Genomic DNA, 16,717 nt, shown 5'->3' on the forward strand with positions numbered 1-16,717 from the left:
ATGAGTCAAATCAAGTAGATATCTTTCAACGTTACAGTCTTTTTAGTGCCAAAGTTCCTCTTTTTGTTACTATACTTCCACCTGCAGCTCAACAGGGAAACACTGTCCGAGGAAACACAAAGAGGGAATTTGATGCTAAAAAGACTGTAAATGTGTCAGATATCCACTTGATATGACTAACTCAGACTGCTGAAGCCTCATATAAGCTTCACATCAACTTTTAAATGACTGTGTGGACACACTGTGGATTTTGGCCTCCATCACTCACACTGAAAGCACATTTGAAGGATCTTTTAATATCCAGTATGAACAGGAGGAATGATTACAGTGAGGAAAACCTTTCACTGTTCATATGGACACCTGACTGCTGGTTTAAAACACACTTGATTTTTTTATCACCAGATGTTGTGTCACAGACTAGTTTAAAGACTCATTATATAAGTTTTATGCTTATATGTTGCAAATTTGGGAACATGTAGTGTTCTAGCACAGAAAAAGTGCACACAGAGAGGAAAAAATACAGGATTAATAAGGACTGAGCAGCTAATTATTTGCCCCAAGGACTCATAACAATGGGTATACAATATAACAATATTAAAAGCTGGTTAACTGGGCAACAACGGGTGCAATATAAATGTAAATCAATATGATTTATTTATTTATTTCAATTCATTTCAGAATATAATCGACTGGTAACAGATGTCGTGTTTCCCATCAGTAAGTGAGGGCTCATACAGCTGATTTTAATACTCATTTGTCTTAAAATGACTCATATGTTCTGTGCACTTCGAGACAAGAGACATACTTTATTAGTTATCCACCAGTATATCCTTCTACTGCTTCATTTATGGCTGATTGAAAGTCTGTTGTTGTTGTTGTTGCCTTAGAAACAAATGTGAGACCGACACCTGTTTGTGTTTGTGAAGAACAAATCTGTTATGATTGAAGTTGTGGAATTAAAACAGTAGGAATTCACACATTAAAAATTAAATTTCTGGTAGTTTAATTAGACTTCATTTCAGTACTATGTACTGTTCAAATAGCATGTCACAACCGCAGTATTAATACCTCTCAGTATTAGAATTAACAAGCTTATTTTCTCTTAATCAACACTAGATTAATGAAAAATTATGTAAAAGTTTTAATGTAAACTATGAAGGTCCAGACTTTCATTGAGGGGCCCAATATTTTTGCTGGAGGGCCGGATTTAGTCCACGGGCCACTATTTGCCTTAACTAAATGTTTTGACAGCTGAATACACAATGCGCATGCGCTTACTCTCTCCGGCTTGCCGTAGAAAGGCGAAAGTCCTCTAGATGAGAATGTCATACGTGAAGCTGGTAAATATTTGCTTAACGTTTTTACTTTTTTACACCTTAAAAATATTGTAGTTTTTAAGCAGTAGCTGTCATTTAATAAAGAAAATTGTTATAGTTTTTCTCACAGCACTATAACAGCGAAGAAATGTTTATTAGTTAGCTATCAGCTACCGTTAGCGTCAGTTAAACAGTCGAAGGGTCTTTTTCTCTAATTATTTAACATTACAAGACGTTAAACGCCACATTTATATTCCCGACTTACTCTGAAGTGTCTGAATATGTGTTTTAAGATGTTTTAATCGACAGCACAGCCTCATTTCTAGCTTTATCCTTCCTCCCCGATGTGTGTGTTTTGCCGCTCCGCCGCCAGGTGTCGCTGTGCGCCGCTGCTCCCGGGCTGACGGGCCTGCTGAGCGGCTCCGTGCTGGCGGCCAGTGAGGGGAAGAAGAAGAGTTCACAGCTGAGCATCGATGAGGTGAGTTAATCAATAACTGACTGACAGGAGCAGTATGTGCTCATTGTCACTGTGTCATCACTTTGACCTGTTTCCCTCTGTACTTATACACTGTTTATTTACAGTGGTGGAAAGTAAACATTTACATAAGTACAATGTTGAGGTATTTGTACTTTGAGTATTTCCATGTGATGCTACTTTCTACATTTCAGAGGGAAATATTGTACTTTCTACTCCACTACATTTATTTGACAGCTTTAGTTACTTTTCAGATGAAGATTTGACACAATGGATAATATAACAAGCTTTTAAAATACAACACATTGTTAAAGATGAAACCAGTGGTTTCCAACCTTTTTGTCTTTTGACGTCTTACAAAAAGCAGTGTGTAGTCGGGGTCACATTTCACATGTCTATGAGTTGTTAACAGCTCCACCAAATAGTGACTTTTCCCTCTAAACTTCTCACATGCTTTCATTTCAATAAATGTTCAAATGATCCAATATTTCAGCAAAAATGAAAGATTAGAGAAAAAGTCCAAAAACTGGAAACAGATTTGTGTATCAGAACTTTGTTTTTTCTTCTTTCCTCTCCCATTAATCATCTCACCACCCCTCAGATTTATCTGCTGACCCTTTGGAGGGGCCCGACCCCTAGGTTGGGAACCACTGGACTAAACTAGCTAACTGTATATAAAGTAGTGTAAACTAGCTCCACCTCCAGCAGCTACAACAGTAACATGCTGCTCTAACACTGATGCTTCACTATTAATAATCTAATGATGTCATATATAATAATATATCAGTCAGAGGGACCAAACCACTACTTTTACTGCAATACTTTAACTACATCAAGCTCATAATACTTATGTACTTTTACTGTAGTAGGGTTTTTACTTGTAGTGGAGTATTTGTACATTGCTGTATTGGTACTTTTATTTACTTATCTTGACAGTGATACTCATCATCCTCCTGCTGTCGTTTGTTTCAGCTGCCGTCTTTATACAGCACCCCTGAGGTAGAGCCGCAGTACGTGGAGCCAGAGGCGGGGCAGCTGGAGCAGAGCATCGCGTCACTGAGGAAATGGGCAGAGCCGTATATAGACCAGTATCAGGTGTGTTTACATCTCACACTTCCTGTCACCAACAAAGAACTTTAATTGTTGTGATATTTTGGGCAGGTGTACTATGCAGAAAACTGATCTTTTTCAGAATTTGTTCAAACTGCACGTTAAAATTTAACTCCATGTCTGTGTTTTCCTGCCAAAATCTGACCTTAACCTCCACTCAGGCCACTCCACTTGTTCTCTTTTTTTATTTAAAGATCACTGTGCACCGTCTGCAGACACACATTAATATCTCTACATCCACTGGATTAAAATGGAGGCTCTGCCTTTTATGGACCTGTTGCCATGATGAATCAGAGCTCCATTAATGATGATTTTTTTTAATTCATTACACACATGCTTAACTCAGAGTTGAGTGAACTGACTCTGATCAGCTGGAACTGAAAACTCAAAGTTTCCCATCTCAGAGTTCATCAACTCAAGAGTTCAGGGTCAGACTCAGAGTTTATTGAACCTGCTTTCTGGAATCGACCCTCGTTTTATCCCGACCGACAGTCCACGACCCAAAAATATTCACTTTCCTGTCATAGAGGACTAAAGAAACCAGAAAATATTCACATGTTAGAAGCTGGAAACAGAGGTTTTGTTTTTAAAAACGGTTAATCAATTATCAAAATAGTAATTTGTAAATGTAATTTGTAAGCTACTCAAACAACATAATAACAAATAAATCCTGTCAGGCAGCAGCTAACGAATATTTTCATTATCGATTAATCTGGTTGTTAATTTTTCAATTAATCACTTAATTGTTTGGTCTGTGAAATGTCAAAAAAAGTGCAAAATTGTCCATCACAACTTGTCATGGACCAAGATCACATCTTGAAATGTCTCGTTTTATGCAGCCAAAAGTCTAAAACTGACATGTATTCAGTTTATTATCATATTAGACAAAGAGAAGAAGAAAATCCATCATTTGAAATGCTGGAAGCAACTTGAAAAATGATTTAAATGATGTTTGATTCAGCTCGAAAATCCTGTAAAAATTAATTGTGTTTCCACTGTGGATGTCAGATATACAGTCAGCTGTCTAATCATCAACACGCTGTACATCCCAAAACCAGTCAGCCTTCGGTGCCTCCTGCGTTCACAGCTTCACTTCCACCGTTTAGTGGGTTTTTTTTAAAGATTTTGTGGAGATATTTAAATGTCATATTTCTGGAATAACAACCTCCTCACTTTCCCTCACAAACTCTTGGATCTCCCATAGTTCCACAACTCTGCAGTTTTCATTCCTGATGTCAGATGTTTTTTTTATCAGCTGCTATGACCAGTAAAAATAAAATCACATGAGCTCAGAAGCATCATCACGTGCACCTTTTTTATTTCCAGAACGATGGCACCAAAGAGACGCAGCTGTCGGTGTTACCTGAAGGATTAAACAACACATGTTTCTGCTTTGTTTTTGTCACGCTGGGCGCTTGAAGTTTTTCACTGCAGATGAAGATATGCCCAACAAAAATATTACATTTAATAACCCGGCTTGTTAAATTTTTCCACCATGCGAGACACTTGCAAGCGCTGCACATCTGTATTTTTTCCCCCCATTATTTTTAATTACCGTCGTTGGGTAGAATTAGTGTCTCAAGAATGTGATTATATTTTCAAAGCGGTCACGTTTGTGCAGTGTGACGTGGAGTTTCTAACAAAAAGACACATGTTTTAAAACCTCTTTGTTATCCATCATATTCACATGTACAGGAAGTTGTATTAATACTGAACTCAGCCTGAGGAAACATCAGGAAAAAGTGATATTATTGAAAGTATTTTTTCCTTCTATGCTCAGAGCGTCAGATGCTGAAGGTCTAAACTAGCTTGATTGTGTCTGTGCAACAAAATATTTCCTTCTGTTTCATCACTGATGATCAATCGTGTCTATTTGGTGTTTAAAATTGGGGAAATAATTATGTTCACTTTTTCATAAAAGCATGAAATTTGGCACACTTGTACAGTTTGGGGCCCTGAACATTTTCAGAAATGGAGCCATGGCAAAAAACGCCTCGTGGTGGCCATGGCGACCAATTTACTTTCCACCATAACCTAATTATATATATTGCATCATATCTCCTGAACCAAATATGATAACACAGAAAAAGTGATGTCTACCCCTATGTTTTTATGGCCAAGGATTACAATGATACCATATACAACATCATAAACTGTTCAGGTTAATAGTTAATGGTGCATTCATTGATGCTGTGAGAAGGAAATCACAGTATAGGAATACCAAGGCTAGACTTTATAATATCATGTCTGTTGCATGCATGTTATGTAAAGTTTTAAAAGCTTGAATGTCCAACAAATGTCAATTTGAACATCAATACAGCAGCAAACAAGTATTTGCTATGTAAAGATATAATGAAGTGATGGCGTCCTGAGCAGAGAATGAAGTCACACTCCCTCTGTATGTGTTGTTGTCCGAGCTTCATGGTCTTTGTTCAGATAGCAGATCCAGCTGCACGTGCATGTATCTTTTTTTTATTTTGCTGTATGAAAAAATGAACTTAATTTCTGTGTCTTGTGTTTTGCAGCAAACAGGCCAGGCTGCAATGGAGAAAGTTGAGGTTTGTGACCTGTAAAAATCCTTGTTTTTCACTTTCTTTTTTTTTTAGCTGTCGTTGCTGTGATGAAAAGCAGTTATTTAACAGTCACACGTCCGGTTGTTTGATGACTTTTTTTGAGGTGACAGCTGCAACTCGATGCACAGAAACGTGTCCAAACCGTCAGTGACAAAGCCGTGATGCTGTTTTTGTCTTCACACCGCGGTTTGTTAGGACATATTGTAAACATGACGCTTACTGGTGTCATGAGTGCGAAAGAGAAACCACATCAACTTCCTCAGTGTTTTAAATTTGCTTTAAAGGTCAAGTCCATGTTATAACTATGTAAATTACAGGTGTACTGACATATATAATTAAAGAGTTAAACATATATATGAACAAGTACTTTGTTTATAAGCAGATTATAACGATACAGTAGTGGAAAGTAAGTTAAGTGCATTTACTTGTGTAAAGTACTTAAGTACAGTTTTAAAGTTCTCATTTAATGCTACTTTAATGGGAAATGTTATACTTTTTACTCCAATATTAGACAGTTGTAGTCACTGTTTACTTTGCAGATATAAATGTATTGATTATCTTTTAAAATATTTGTTATAAATTACCTAACATGACTTAAAGTTAGCATCACTTCCACCAATTACAACAGTATAATACTACTTACATAAGAAAACATTGGTAACAATCATCCGATAACATAATGCATATTAACATTTTTCTGCATTAACGAGTTTACTTGTGATAAATTAAGTATTATTATTTTCTGTTAATACTTTTGTACTTGAGCTTAAGTTAAGTAGCAGTGTTTTTACTTGTAACAGAGTATTTTTAGAGTTTGGTATTTCTACATATAAACTATTGACAGCAGGAGAAAACATTAATAATTGAGATTTAGAAGTTAATCTGTGAATCATCAGTGTGGACGTGAGATCAGGTTCCTGTTCTGTTGTGTATTTTGGCAGAGCAGCGACACTTTTATTTATATTTGGTTTGTTTGGTTTGAAGTGCACAAGATAGATAATAAAAAGTCAAAAGGATCAGAGCTGCCTGGTTTCATCTGGTCAGTGATATTGTGAGTTTTAATTATAATATTAAATTGTTGACATATCTGCTGATCATGTGATCTTTTAATCATTTCACTGTTCTAACTATTCTGCAGATGTTAGATTGATTCTTTGTGGAATAAAAGTTCTACATAAAGACATAAGAGACAGAAACAATGTAAAAGTTGTTTTATTGCACATTTTAAAGTGAGTGTACGTGATTCTATACAGACTGATGAGATTAATGTGACTTTTCTGTGTGTGTGTGACTGTTGGTGATCTTTGGACCACAGAGAGCGTACAGGACTGTGGAGCCAACCATCAACACCTCTATAACAACAGTCACAGGTGAGAAAACACTTTGTTCACTTCGTAAAAGAGCATAAAATAAAAGCATAAAATCCTGACCTGCTTGAAAAAGGAAAACAAACGAATCGATTATCAAACTCGATTGACGATCCTGCGTCAGTCGTCAGGTTGTAATGAACAACCTGAACTCATGATGAATTATCAGGATGCAGACAGGTTGATGTTAAAGCTGCAACTAACCATCAATCTGCTGATTATTTTCTTGATTAATCCATTCATTGTTTTGTGTATAAATAGTGAAAAATAGCTGTTATTTATTTTTAGAGTTTATTATCATTTTTGACACAGAAAAGCTTCAAATTCTCACATTTGAGACACTGCAACCAGCAAATATTTGGCATTTTTCCTTTAAAAAAAAAGACTAAAACAATTAATCAATCGTCAAAATAATTGATATCTAAACATCCTTCCTTACTGTGACGGTTATTTGCGTAAATCACACATAATCAAACAAACATAATAAAGATCTTTCAGCAGGCGACTCTGTTGCTCTTTCAGACGTGTACCAGTTCCTCAGTGATCCTCCTCCTGACCTTTACCCCAGCGTGGCCGCCGTCGGTTTCTCGGGCTTCCTGGGACTTTATTTGGCCAAAGGTAACCTGTTCACACCTGCACACACACACACACACACACACACAAACACACACTGACCTGCATTTCCTCACAGAGACTAATCAGGTCAGAGGCCACAGACAGGTTGATAACGAGAGAGCATGAGGCAATGAGGCGGCAACAGAGCCTACGGTTAGCGTTAGTGTTCTCTCTATTTATGTAGAATATTTCTTTTAGTGTCACTCTGCAATATTCCTTTAATCCAAGACAATTTTCTCTTTCAGGAGATGATAAAAGCAACCTTAAACCTTGAAAAAAGCCCAGTGCTCACTCTATCTCAGTCTCTACTACTAACTAAGTTTCCTTTAATGCCTTTTTTCAACCTACAGAGAAAAGTTATGGACACATAAATATGGCTTTTGATCGCAGGCATGTTCGCTGAATTGCATTCTTGTCTGTTGAGTCTAAAGCATGTAAACAGTTTGGACTCTGTGACTCTTCTCGGACAATAGTTCTCCTTGTATGATTGTTGGTGCGAGATGGCGGCTCTGTTAAGGAAAACGCTTTGATTGTACAGGATGTACAAAGACATTATTTAACAGTTAAATGTCCGGTTGTTGGTTTTTTCTTTTAGCTTTTCCAGTAGATTCAAACAAACATGCTGCAACACAAGACAACATATGGAGCAAATTTACATCATGAAAATAAAATAGTAGGGATATTTATTTCCTGTTCGGTCCTTTCTGTCTTTATATACATCAAAAAATTCTAGCACGGCTGTATACATATTTGAAACCGAGTAATCAAATAAATTACTCTAAATTACTCCCAGAAAGGAAAAACAAAACAAAACATCATTTTTACACCTTCAACAGTAATTATCATCCATGACAAGTGTAACTGGTGTATAATTATGCTTGTATCCTCCTCTATGTTTGAATTCAGATCTCTTTTCCAGACTTTTTTAGTGGATTTTCCCTTTAAAAGCTTTGTAAAAGACATGATAAGGAGTACAGATAATTTCTGTTATCACGCAGTAAACACAAGATGTCACACAGTCAAGGAGCTGCTGTCTGACTTTATGACAGATAGATGAATTATTAAATCAATAAAGTGTTAACGAGGACTGGAGTGAAAGGTCACATCGGTTCACAGCAGCAGCTTCTTCACTTTGACCTCTGACCTCTGACAAAACATGTTTCTGTTGTTTTCAGGCTCCAGAGTGAAGCGACTGGTGTTTCCAGTTGGACTCATGGCTCTGAGCGCCTCCATGTTTTACCCTCAGCAGGCTGCATCCTTATTAAAGGTGTGTTTTTGTGTCTTATAAATCACCTCCTGTATGTAGTTATATGCAACTAGAGCTGCAATGATGCAAGTCGATTAATTGATTAAGTGATCAACAGAAAATAAGTCGTCGTCGTTTTAGTAATTTTTTAAGCAGAAATTCCTCTAAAATGTGAGAATTTGAGGATTTTCTTTGTCGGGCATGATATTAATTTAAGTATTTGGGGGTTTTTTTGGTTTGTTGGTCAAATAAAAAAAGACACTTGATGACCTCACGTTAGGCTGCGGGAAATTATAACATGAATATATTTATAGACAAAACAATATATCAATTAAACAATCAGAACGTTAACTGATAATGAAAATAATGATTAGTGGCAACAGACACAGAATGTTGAACAGTTTCACTGAATTAGTGGGTTTCATGTCGACTGAGCTGCGTTGAGCAACCTAACCGTTATTTAATTAATATTTAATATTAAGCAAGTCCAAAAAGTTGAATGTGAATCTTGACAAACAAATGCAGACACTTTGAAATGAAAATGGTTGAAATCTTTAAACAAAGGAGCAAACATCAGGTCACATTTTGATTTAAAAGCCTTTATTTTTTACATTCCTTAATAATAAAAAACAACAACAATAATCGACTTGTTTTGATGAAGGCAGATCTTCATTTTTTCCGAAACCAACAATCCAACATGTTCACCAGCTTCATGCAGGGATCAGCCAGGTGTGGAGGTGAGAAGGCAGCAGAACTAGAGCTGCAACCATTAGTTGATTAATCCATTAGTTGATTGACAGAAAATTAATCAGCAACCATTTTGATAATTAAAAAATCGTTTCAGTCATTTTTTTTCTCTGGTTTTAACTTCTTAGATTTGAGGATTTTGCTGTTTATCTTTGACATAAACAACAATCTTTAGGTTCTGGACTGTTGGCAACACACAGGACTCTAAGAAACTATGATTTTTTTACAATTTGGTAACATTTCATACAATTACATTAGTTGAACTTCTCTCTGTTTCAGTCCTGACACAACCAAAGATATCGATGGCTGAAGAGCAAAACCTCCAACCTGAAAAATGCACTTTTTTGAGAAAATTGTTTAAAAAAAGTTGTTGTTTTCTTGCAGAATGCTATTTGTTAATGATACCCAATACGTAATACACTGTTTTTGGACTATATTACTATATTATGTGGTATTGTTTACGGTATGTTTGTATGGTTATTACGGTATTGTTAACACATAATATAGTAATATAGTCCAAAAGCAGTGTATTATGTATCGGGTATCCTTAACAAATAGCATTCTGCAAGAAAACAACAAGTGTTTTTATAGTTTTCTCAAAAAAGTGCATTTTTCAGAGAGGAGGTTTTGCTCTTCGGCCATCGATATTCATTTTACTGTCACAGAGACTAAAGAAACCAGAAAATATTCACATTTAAGAAGCTGGAATCAGAGAATTTTTCCATTTTTTCTTCTTTATGAAATGTCTCAAAATGATTAATTGATTATCAAAACAGTTGTCCAAGAATGTCCAAACCACTCTGCCAGTGTGTGACAAAGCCAGAATATTAAAAAACAACTTTAACAATCATAATTACTATTTCAGAAGAAAATGTAGTTTTGGAAAGTGGAAAGTTTCACCAAGTTTTTAAGGTCAACATTGATATTTTTGGTTTGATGCTGCTGATTATTGTTGACTATTTTTGATTATTTGACTTTGTTGTTTTTGTCCACATGACAAGGTTTCAGTGTAAAAAGAAAATATAGTTACAACTGTGAAACATGGGCTGAATTTTCTGACATAAGCAGAAAGTTTAACCGGATAGAGATGAAAGAAAAGGTTAAACCTGTAAATCTGTTCTCACCTCTTTATTTAATGTTTCACCAAGTTCCAGATTCGACTCAGGAAGCAGCTATGAAAACAGGAAAGGTGAAAAACATGGACTTTTATTTTATTTTTAGGTACAAAATTATTCTTGGTAGGTAGATCTTTTTGGGCCAGACATTTTTAATGGAAAATCACACCCTTGTTTTATAAACTGAACCTCTCCCGTCATGCTGGGCATCACGTAGATTAAAACTTTCCAGGCAGGTCTCATGCAGCAGTTAGTTTTATCACTGTTTGTGTGTGTTTGATCTGTGACTCGTTTCCCTTTAGGAAAGGGTTGTGCTTTTCCTGTAGGAGCTGCTGGCTGTGAGTTTTTGCATGTAATTCCCACCAATGTCTGGGTTATTTTATTCATTTCCACCCAGAGAACCGACAGGCACGAACACAGAATGAAACACAAACACAGAGACACGCCTGACTCGCCACTCCCAACACATGCAGAGATGAAACCGACCGGCAGGCCAGGCCAGCGTGCAGATATGAAAACACATGAGCTGACGAGATAAAAGAGGACGTTGCATCTCTGGTTTACAGAGTCAGTGAACTTCTATGAAAGTTGTGGGAAGTTTCGTAGTGAAACCAGTTCATTCCTCTTTTTTAAGAAATAGGAAATCTTTGTATTTTAAATTCTGCAGATCAGCATTTTGTGTGTTGAAAGGTTCATCTGTAGACTTTAAAATAAAAAGATTGCTTTGGGGTTATGAATGTTTGGCCTTGATGCAAGCCAACACCTCACTAGAATATGTGTGTTTTCCTTAAAGAGTCTATAATTATATTTTTTTATAATCACGATGTCTAAGCTGTCAGTGTGTAATGTGTGTGGCTCGTAGTGATGAACCTACAGAGAATTATCAGTGACTCTGCAGCTCCTCTTGGCTTTACAGAGCTTTATAGTGAGTTTCAGCTCATTGTTTATCTGTCCGGCTGCAACTTTACTGTTCTGGTTCACTCTCAGCACGAAGCTTCTTTTCATTAACCAGAACGAGTGTCTTTCAAACCGAGCATATTTATTCTCCTCCAACATGCTGCAGTTTACTAAACGTGGGAAAACAACGGAGCTCGCGCCCGACATCTTGAGTGTACACCTTTTTTTGTCTCTCTAAACTAGTGACAACAACAGGCCAGATAATTTTCCCGGAAACCTTCAAAATAAAAGCATTTCTGTTTAACTGGAAACCAGGCATTTATAGTGTATTCTCCATATAAACACTGAATAATTACAATTTCCAGGTTTATCCTGACGTGTACATTTTACTGTAAATGCTATAACTGTAAATAAATGTAAATAGCGCATTCTATTTTTAACATATAACTTAAACTAAACATGAATTGCCTATTTTCCTCAATCAAATAAAAACAATTCACAACACAGCGTTCTCATAGCGTCGTTTTCAGAGAAAAAGCTGTAAAAAGCCGCTGTACACTACCTGCTCAGCACCAAACGGCAAACAGACACAGTTAGCTGTAGACTAGCTGGTGAACATAGTGGAGCATTTAGCAGCTAAAGAGGCAGATATTTCCCTCAGGAGTTGGTAGAGAGTAAAAACAGAGCTAAAAGAGAGTGAATATTGGACTCACATTCACCAGGTGGACAGAAACACGACTCCACATGAATGATAATGTTGCTGCGTAACTGCTGGATGTGCAGAAACATGGACTCTGACTGGTGACTTTTGTAGCCATGTAGTCATCCATCCTAAAATATATCTCTAAAAAAATGCATCAGAGTTATGAGTGTACAGCAAATCCAGAGAGAATTTCTTCACCAGTGTTATTACGGTTTATATCTGTGATCACAAATCTGGCAAAATAATCTTCTTTTTCTTGAGCCGCCCTCTTGCTGATCGGCTAATAATGTTTCTTTTGTTTCCACAAGCTGAGTCGGGATTCGGCGTTCACCTGGGCTCAGCAGGGCCGAACCGCTGTAGAGACTCTTTGGAAAGATCCACCATTTGCCAAAAAGAAGGTGAGTCTTCACTGAATGGCTGCCTGTTTTTTTCTCTTGTTGCTGTATGTTGATGCTACTGTTTTTATTGTACTAACTAATCTGAGTTTTGTGTCTTTTCCTTTTTTTGGGAAGTCTGAGAAGAAAGAGCGAACAGAGAACAACAACACGTCCAGCTGAGACGGAAAGAAGACACGTACTACTCCATCCAATGAGACATTGGGCCTCATGCAAGAACATTTTCATATTTATCCTAAATCTCTTGACTTTTTTTCTGAGGTTTCAACAAACTTTTAACTGCACAAACTTGGCGCAAATCTCTGGTTTCAGCCTGATAAACGTCACCTGTTCATGTGGAGATAAACGTTTCTGAGATTTCATCATTAGCATCATCAATGCCCCTAAAATGTCCATACAACCTGTTCCACTCCATTTCATACACAAAAACGTTCTCAAAGAGTAAAAAGAACCATTAGACACATTTATCAGTGTCAGCAGTCGAATTAGAGGAGCTGAAACTATTAAAAAAACATGAATCCATCAGAGCAGCAGCAGCACTGTGACATGCTTGGACGTGAGGTTAGATGCTAAAAAACGTCTTTATAAAGCAAAGCGCTCCATCAATAGTATGAGAGGCGTCATGTGACAGAGAGATATTAGAGGAGAGAATATTACAGCCTACAGTAGCTGGGTTAGGAGTTAGGGTTAGGAGTTAGAAGTTAGGGTTAGAGTTAGGGTTAGAATTAGGGTTAGGGGTTAGAGTTAGGGTTAGGGTTACAGTAGGTGATGTTACACTGTCAGCTGCAACACAACATGATTCTGGACAGAGAGCTGCAGAAACACCCTGAACTAGCTTTTTACTACTGACATGCTGAAGTTCGTTTTAGTTATATCTCTTATTTTAGTTCATTTGTCATCATTTTTAAACTCCAAATTCATTCAGAATTAGGATTTCAGGGCAAATTCTTGGTCAGTTCATGACTCGTACGACACGTCTGAACCACTCAACTCCAAGTAAAACAGGTGAATGCAACAAACTCTCACTCAAACGTGGTACTTTAGAACGAGTCTGTTCGTACAAATGCTTCTTGCATGAGACCCGATGACTTTTCACTCTCCAGTAACACACTCACACCTGTACTACTCCTGTAGATCAACCTTTTGCATATTCCACACACACACACACAAAACTCTTAGAACTATTAATCAAGACTTGTAAGCTTGTTTTGAAATATCAAACTGAATGTGTCCATTCTTTTGAGTCATTCCTGGAGTCAAACCTCTGCTGGTTCCAAGAAGCAGGTTTCCCAATTCTTCTGGATCTGTATTCCAATGGTGCAGATAAGTCTGCCGACCTGTTTCCCGGAGCAGGCCTCAGCACTCCTCCTACACTGTAATCATTTGTGTTGTTTGTAACTTTAGATTTTCCAGTTTCTGTCGAGTTTGTGCAGCGTTAGCAGCAAATCATTGATAATGTCTGCCACTTCCTCATTATAAACTGTGTGAATTTGAAGCTCAAATAGTATGTAAGAGGTTATTTATTCTAAAATCATGGCTGCAACCTTGGATTCACTGGCAGATTAAACATTTTCAGACGTCATCTGTTATTTAATTGATAAGGAGAGGTATTTAAGTCTGATAACCAGACTGAATTGCTGCTTAGTTTCACTTCAGTTCCTGTTTCTCACTCTCTCTGGGTGGAGGAGTGACGATGAGTCTTATTCAAACAAAAAGTGAGAATCTAATGTGACTCAGCTTCTTCTTTTCTCTGGCGGAGTGCCGTTTTGTGATCTTGCTAAGTGAACAAGTTGACATATTCATTTCACCAGTTGTACGTTCAGGTCGCACTGTGATGCTAATAATACTACTATCCCGTAGTAGAGGGCCAAATTAAATGTGCATTCCAGTTTGATTTACTTGAATAAAAATGTGTCTATGTCTAATAATGCACTGTACATATGAAGTGTTATCTTAATACAATGTAATTAAAACATCAGTTCTTTAACCCCAAACACTCGCTGAGCAGTTCATTCATAAAATTATAAAATTGGGTACAAAAAGAGTGACTTCAGAGTGTTTTCATGTTTTTCTTTTCTCTTTTGGATCAGTGTTTCTCTGTTCATGTGGGTCACACGGTGTCTTTTTGTATCCGTGCAACCGGAAAAAGTCACAGATAGATCATGTGTGAGAAGGTCATGTCCTGTTGTTGTGGTCGGAGGAAACCGCAGCAGCAATCCCTCTTATAACCCTAAAGAATGTGACGACGAGATCAGAAGCTCTAAACGTGTTAATGCTGCTTAAGTTGCTTATATGCTCTTTACCAAATGTTCACGTTTCATTTTCCTGATTGTCCTTTTTTCCCTTTGTGGTTTTGATTTATCATCAAACCAGTGATGAAATGTTTCCGCAGACAGAGCAGCAGAAGCGTGTGGGCACGTGCAACTTCAAATGTTTGAGACTGGAAGGCTTTTAGGGCTGCAACTAGAGTTGATTTTCATTATTGATTAATCTGTCGATCATTTAGTTTTCGTTTAATTGATTAGTTGTTTTGTCCAGAAAATGGTGAAAAATGTCTGACTGTTTCACAAAGCCCAATGAGACGTCTTCAAATGTTTTGTCATAGAGGACTAAAGAAACTAGAAAATATTCACATTTAAGTAGACATTTTTTTCTTTTAAAAAAATCACTCAAAACGATTATCAAAATAGTTTGCAATTAATTTCAAAGTTGGCAACTAATTGATGAATCGTTGTAGCTCTAATGCCTTTAGAAACTGTTAAATTCTATTTTCACACTATTTTAGTCTTAATAATATAGTCTATAAACAAAAGTTGCTTTTCTGTATATTTTTATTCTACATAGTATCTACCAGCTATTTCAATAATATATTAATCCATTAATTGTTTTGAATAACTTTTAAAGGAAAATTCTCTGATTCCAGCTTCTAAATGTGAAAATGTTCTTGTTTCTTTAGTCCTCCATGATAGTCCACTGAATATATTTGGGTTGTGGACAAAACAAGACATTTTACGTTGCATCTTGGGTTTTATCAGCAGTGCCGGCTAGTTAACCAGCTAACATTAACTGAGTTTAAAGACGTTTCACTAACATTTTCTTGGTTAATATTGCTATTAAATGCATCCAGTGTTAAAAACAGTCTATTAGTTCTAGATGGTGACTGAACGGTTTTATCATAAGATCATTACTGGCAGCAACTTGGTTTGGTGTGAACATTAACATATGCTTTGTGAATCTGCGCTCCCTCAAAAACATTGACTGCAGAAGACATGATGTAACTATCTTCTACTGTTTGAAATTATTAAAATTAATGAACTGAATTCATGTGGGTTTTCCCCTCCCTCATGAGACTTTTAGACTGAGACTGAGAGTTTTAGGTTAACATGTGAATGCTGATGTCAACTACAAACCAATTTGAATCCAGTCATTTGAGGCTCCAAACAGGCTAAATCAGCTGCTTTTCTAACTGAAAGTGTGTCAACACCAATAAAACTTAATTAGGCCAAAGAGAACAGCCCTGAAAACCATGACAACATATTTCAAACAGCCACTGGCTTGACAAAAAGGGACAAAAGAACATAACGTGTGTTACGGGTACATTCTTGCTCCTCTTAAGATGTTTGAAAGTGGTTTTAATTCCTCAAATCTTAAATATTTTAGAGGAAATATTTAGATGTATCAGCCAAATATGTGAATAACTTGCTACGTTCTTTGGTTACAGCTCATACTTATGCATCATCAAGTGAATCTTTGTTTTATGGTGTTCCCCAAGGTTCTGTCCTGGGCCCATTGCTGTTTGCACTGTGCTTTCTTCCACTCAGGCAGATAAGTAATTTTAAAGGTATGTCCTTCCATTGTTATGCAGACGATATTCAATTATACATTTAATTTAAGCCTCAAAATGTTTCAAGACTGTCTGTTCTCCTGATTTTCTACTGCTAAATACTGATAAAACAAGTTCTCATTTCTGCCCTGATGACGTTGACCCAAAGGTTATGGAAAGTCTTGGCTCTTTATCTTCCTTTGTTAAATCTACCTTCCATAATCCGGGTGTTTCTATGGGCCAGGCTTTGAGTCTTGACCAGCATGTAAATTGTTTGGTTTGCTCCTGTTTCTACCAGCTGAGATGACTAAACATGCGTTCATTTCCTCCCGTCT

At 36.8% G+C, this 16,717-nt stretch overlaps 1 protein-coding gene across 1 annotated transcript; it reads left to right on the forward strand.

Moving 5' to 3' along the window:
• The first annotated feature begins 1,271 nt into the window (after nt 1–1,271).
• On the forward strand, nt 1,272–13,264 carry apoob (apolipoprotein O, b). The gene is made up of 9 exons (XM_042398627.1): nt 1,272–1,340; nt 1,690–1,794; nt 2,764–2,886; nt 5,427–5,459; nt 6,790–6,844; nt 7,364–7,459; nt 8,632–8,723; nt 12,473–12,562; nt 12,677–13,264. Exons 1-9 carry the CDS (start codon nt 1,317–1,319, stop codon nt 12,719–12,721), a joined length of 663 nt encoding a protein of 220 aa, XP_042254561.1. The 5' UTR covers nt 1,272–1,316; the 3' UTR covers nt 12,722–13,264.
• The last annotated feature ends 3,453 nt before the right edge of the window (nt 13,265–16,717 follow it).

This window comes from Thunnus maccoyii, chromosome 21, assembly GCF_910596095.1.
Source record: "Thunnus maccoyii chromosome 21, fThuMac1.1, whole genome shotgun sequence".
Taxonomy (NCBI): Eukaryota; Metazoa; Chordata; class Actinopteri; order Scombriformes; family Scombridae; genus Thunnus; species Thunnus maccoyii.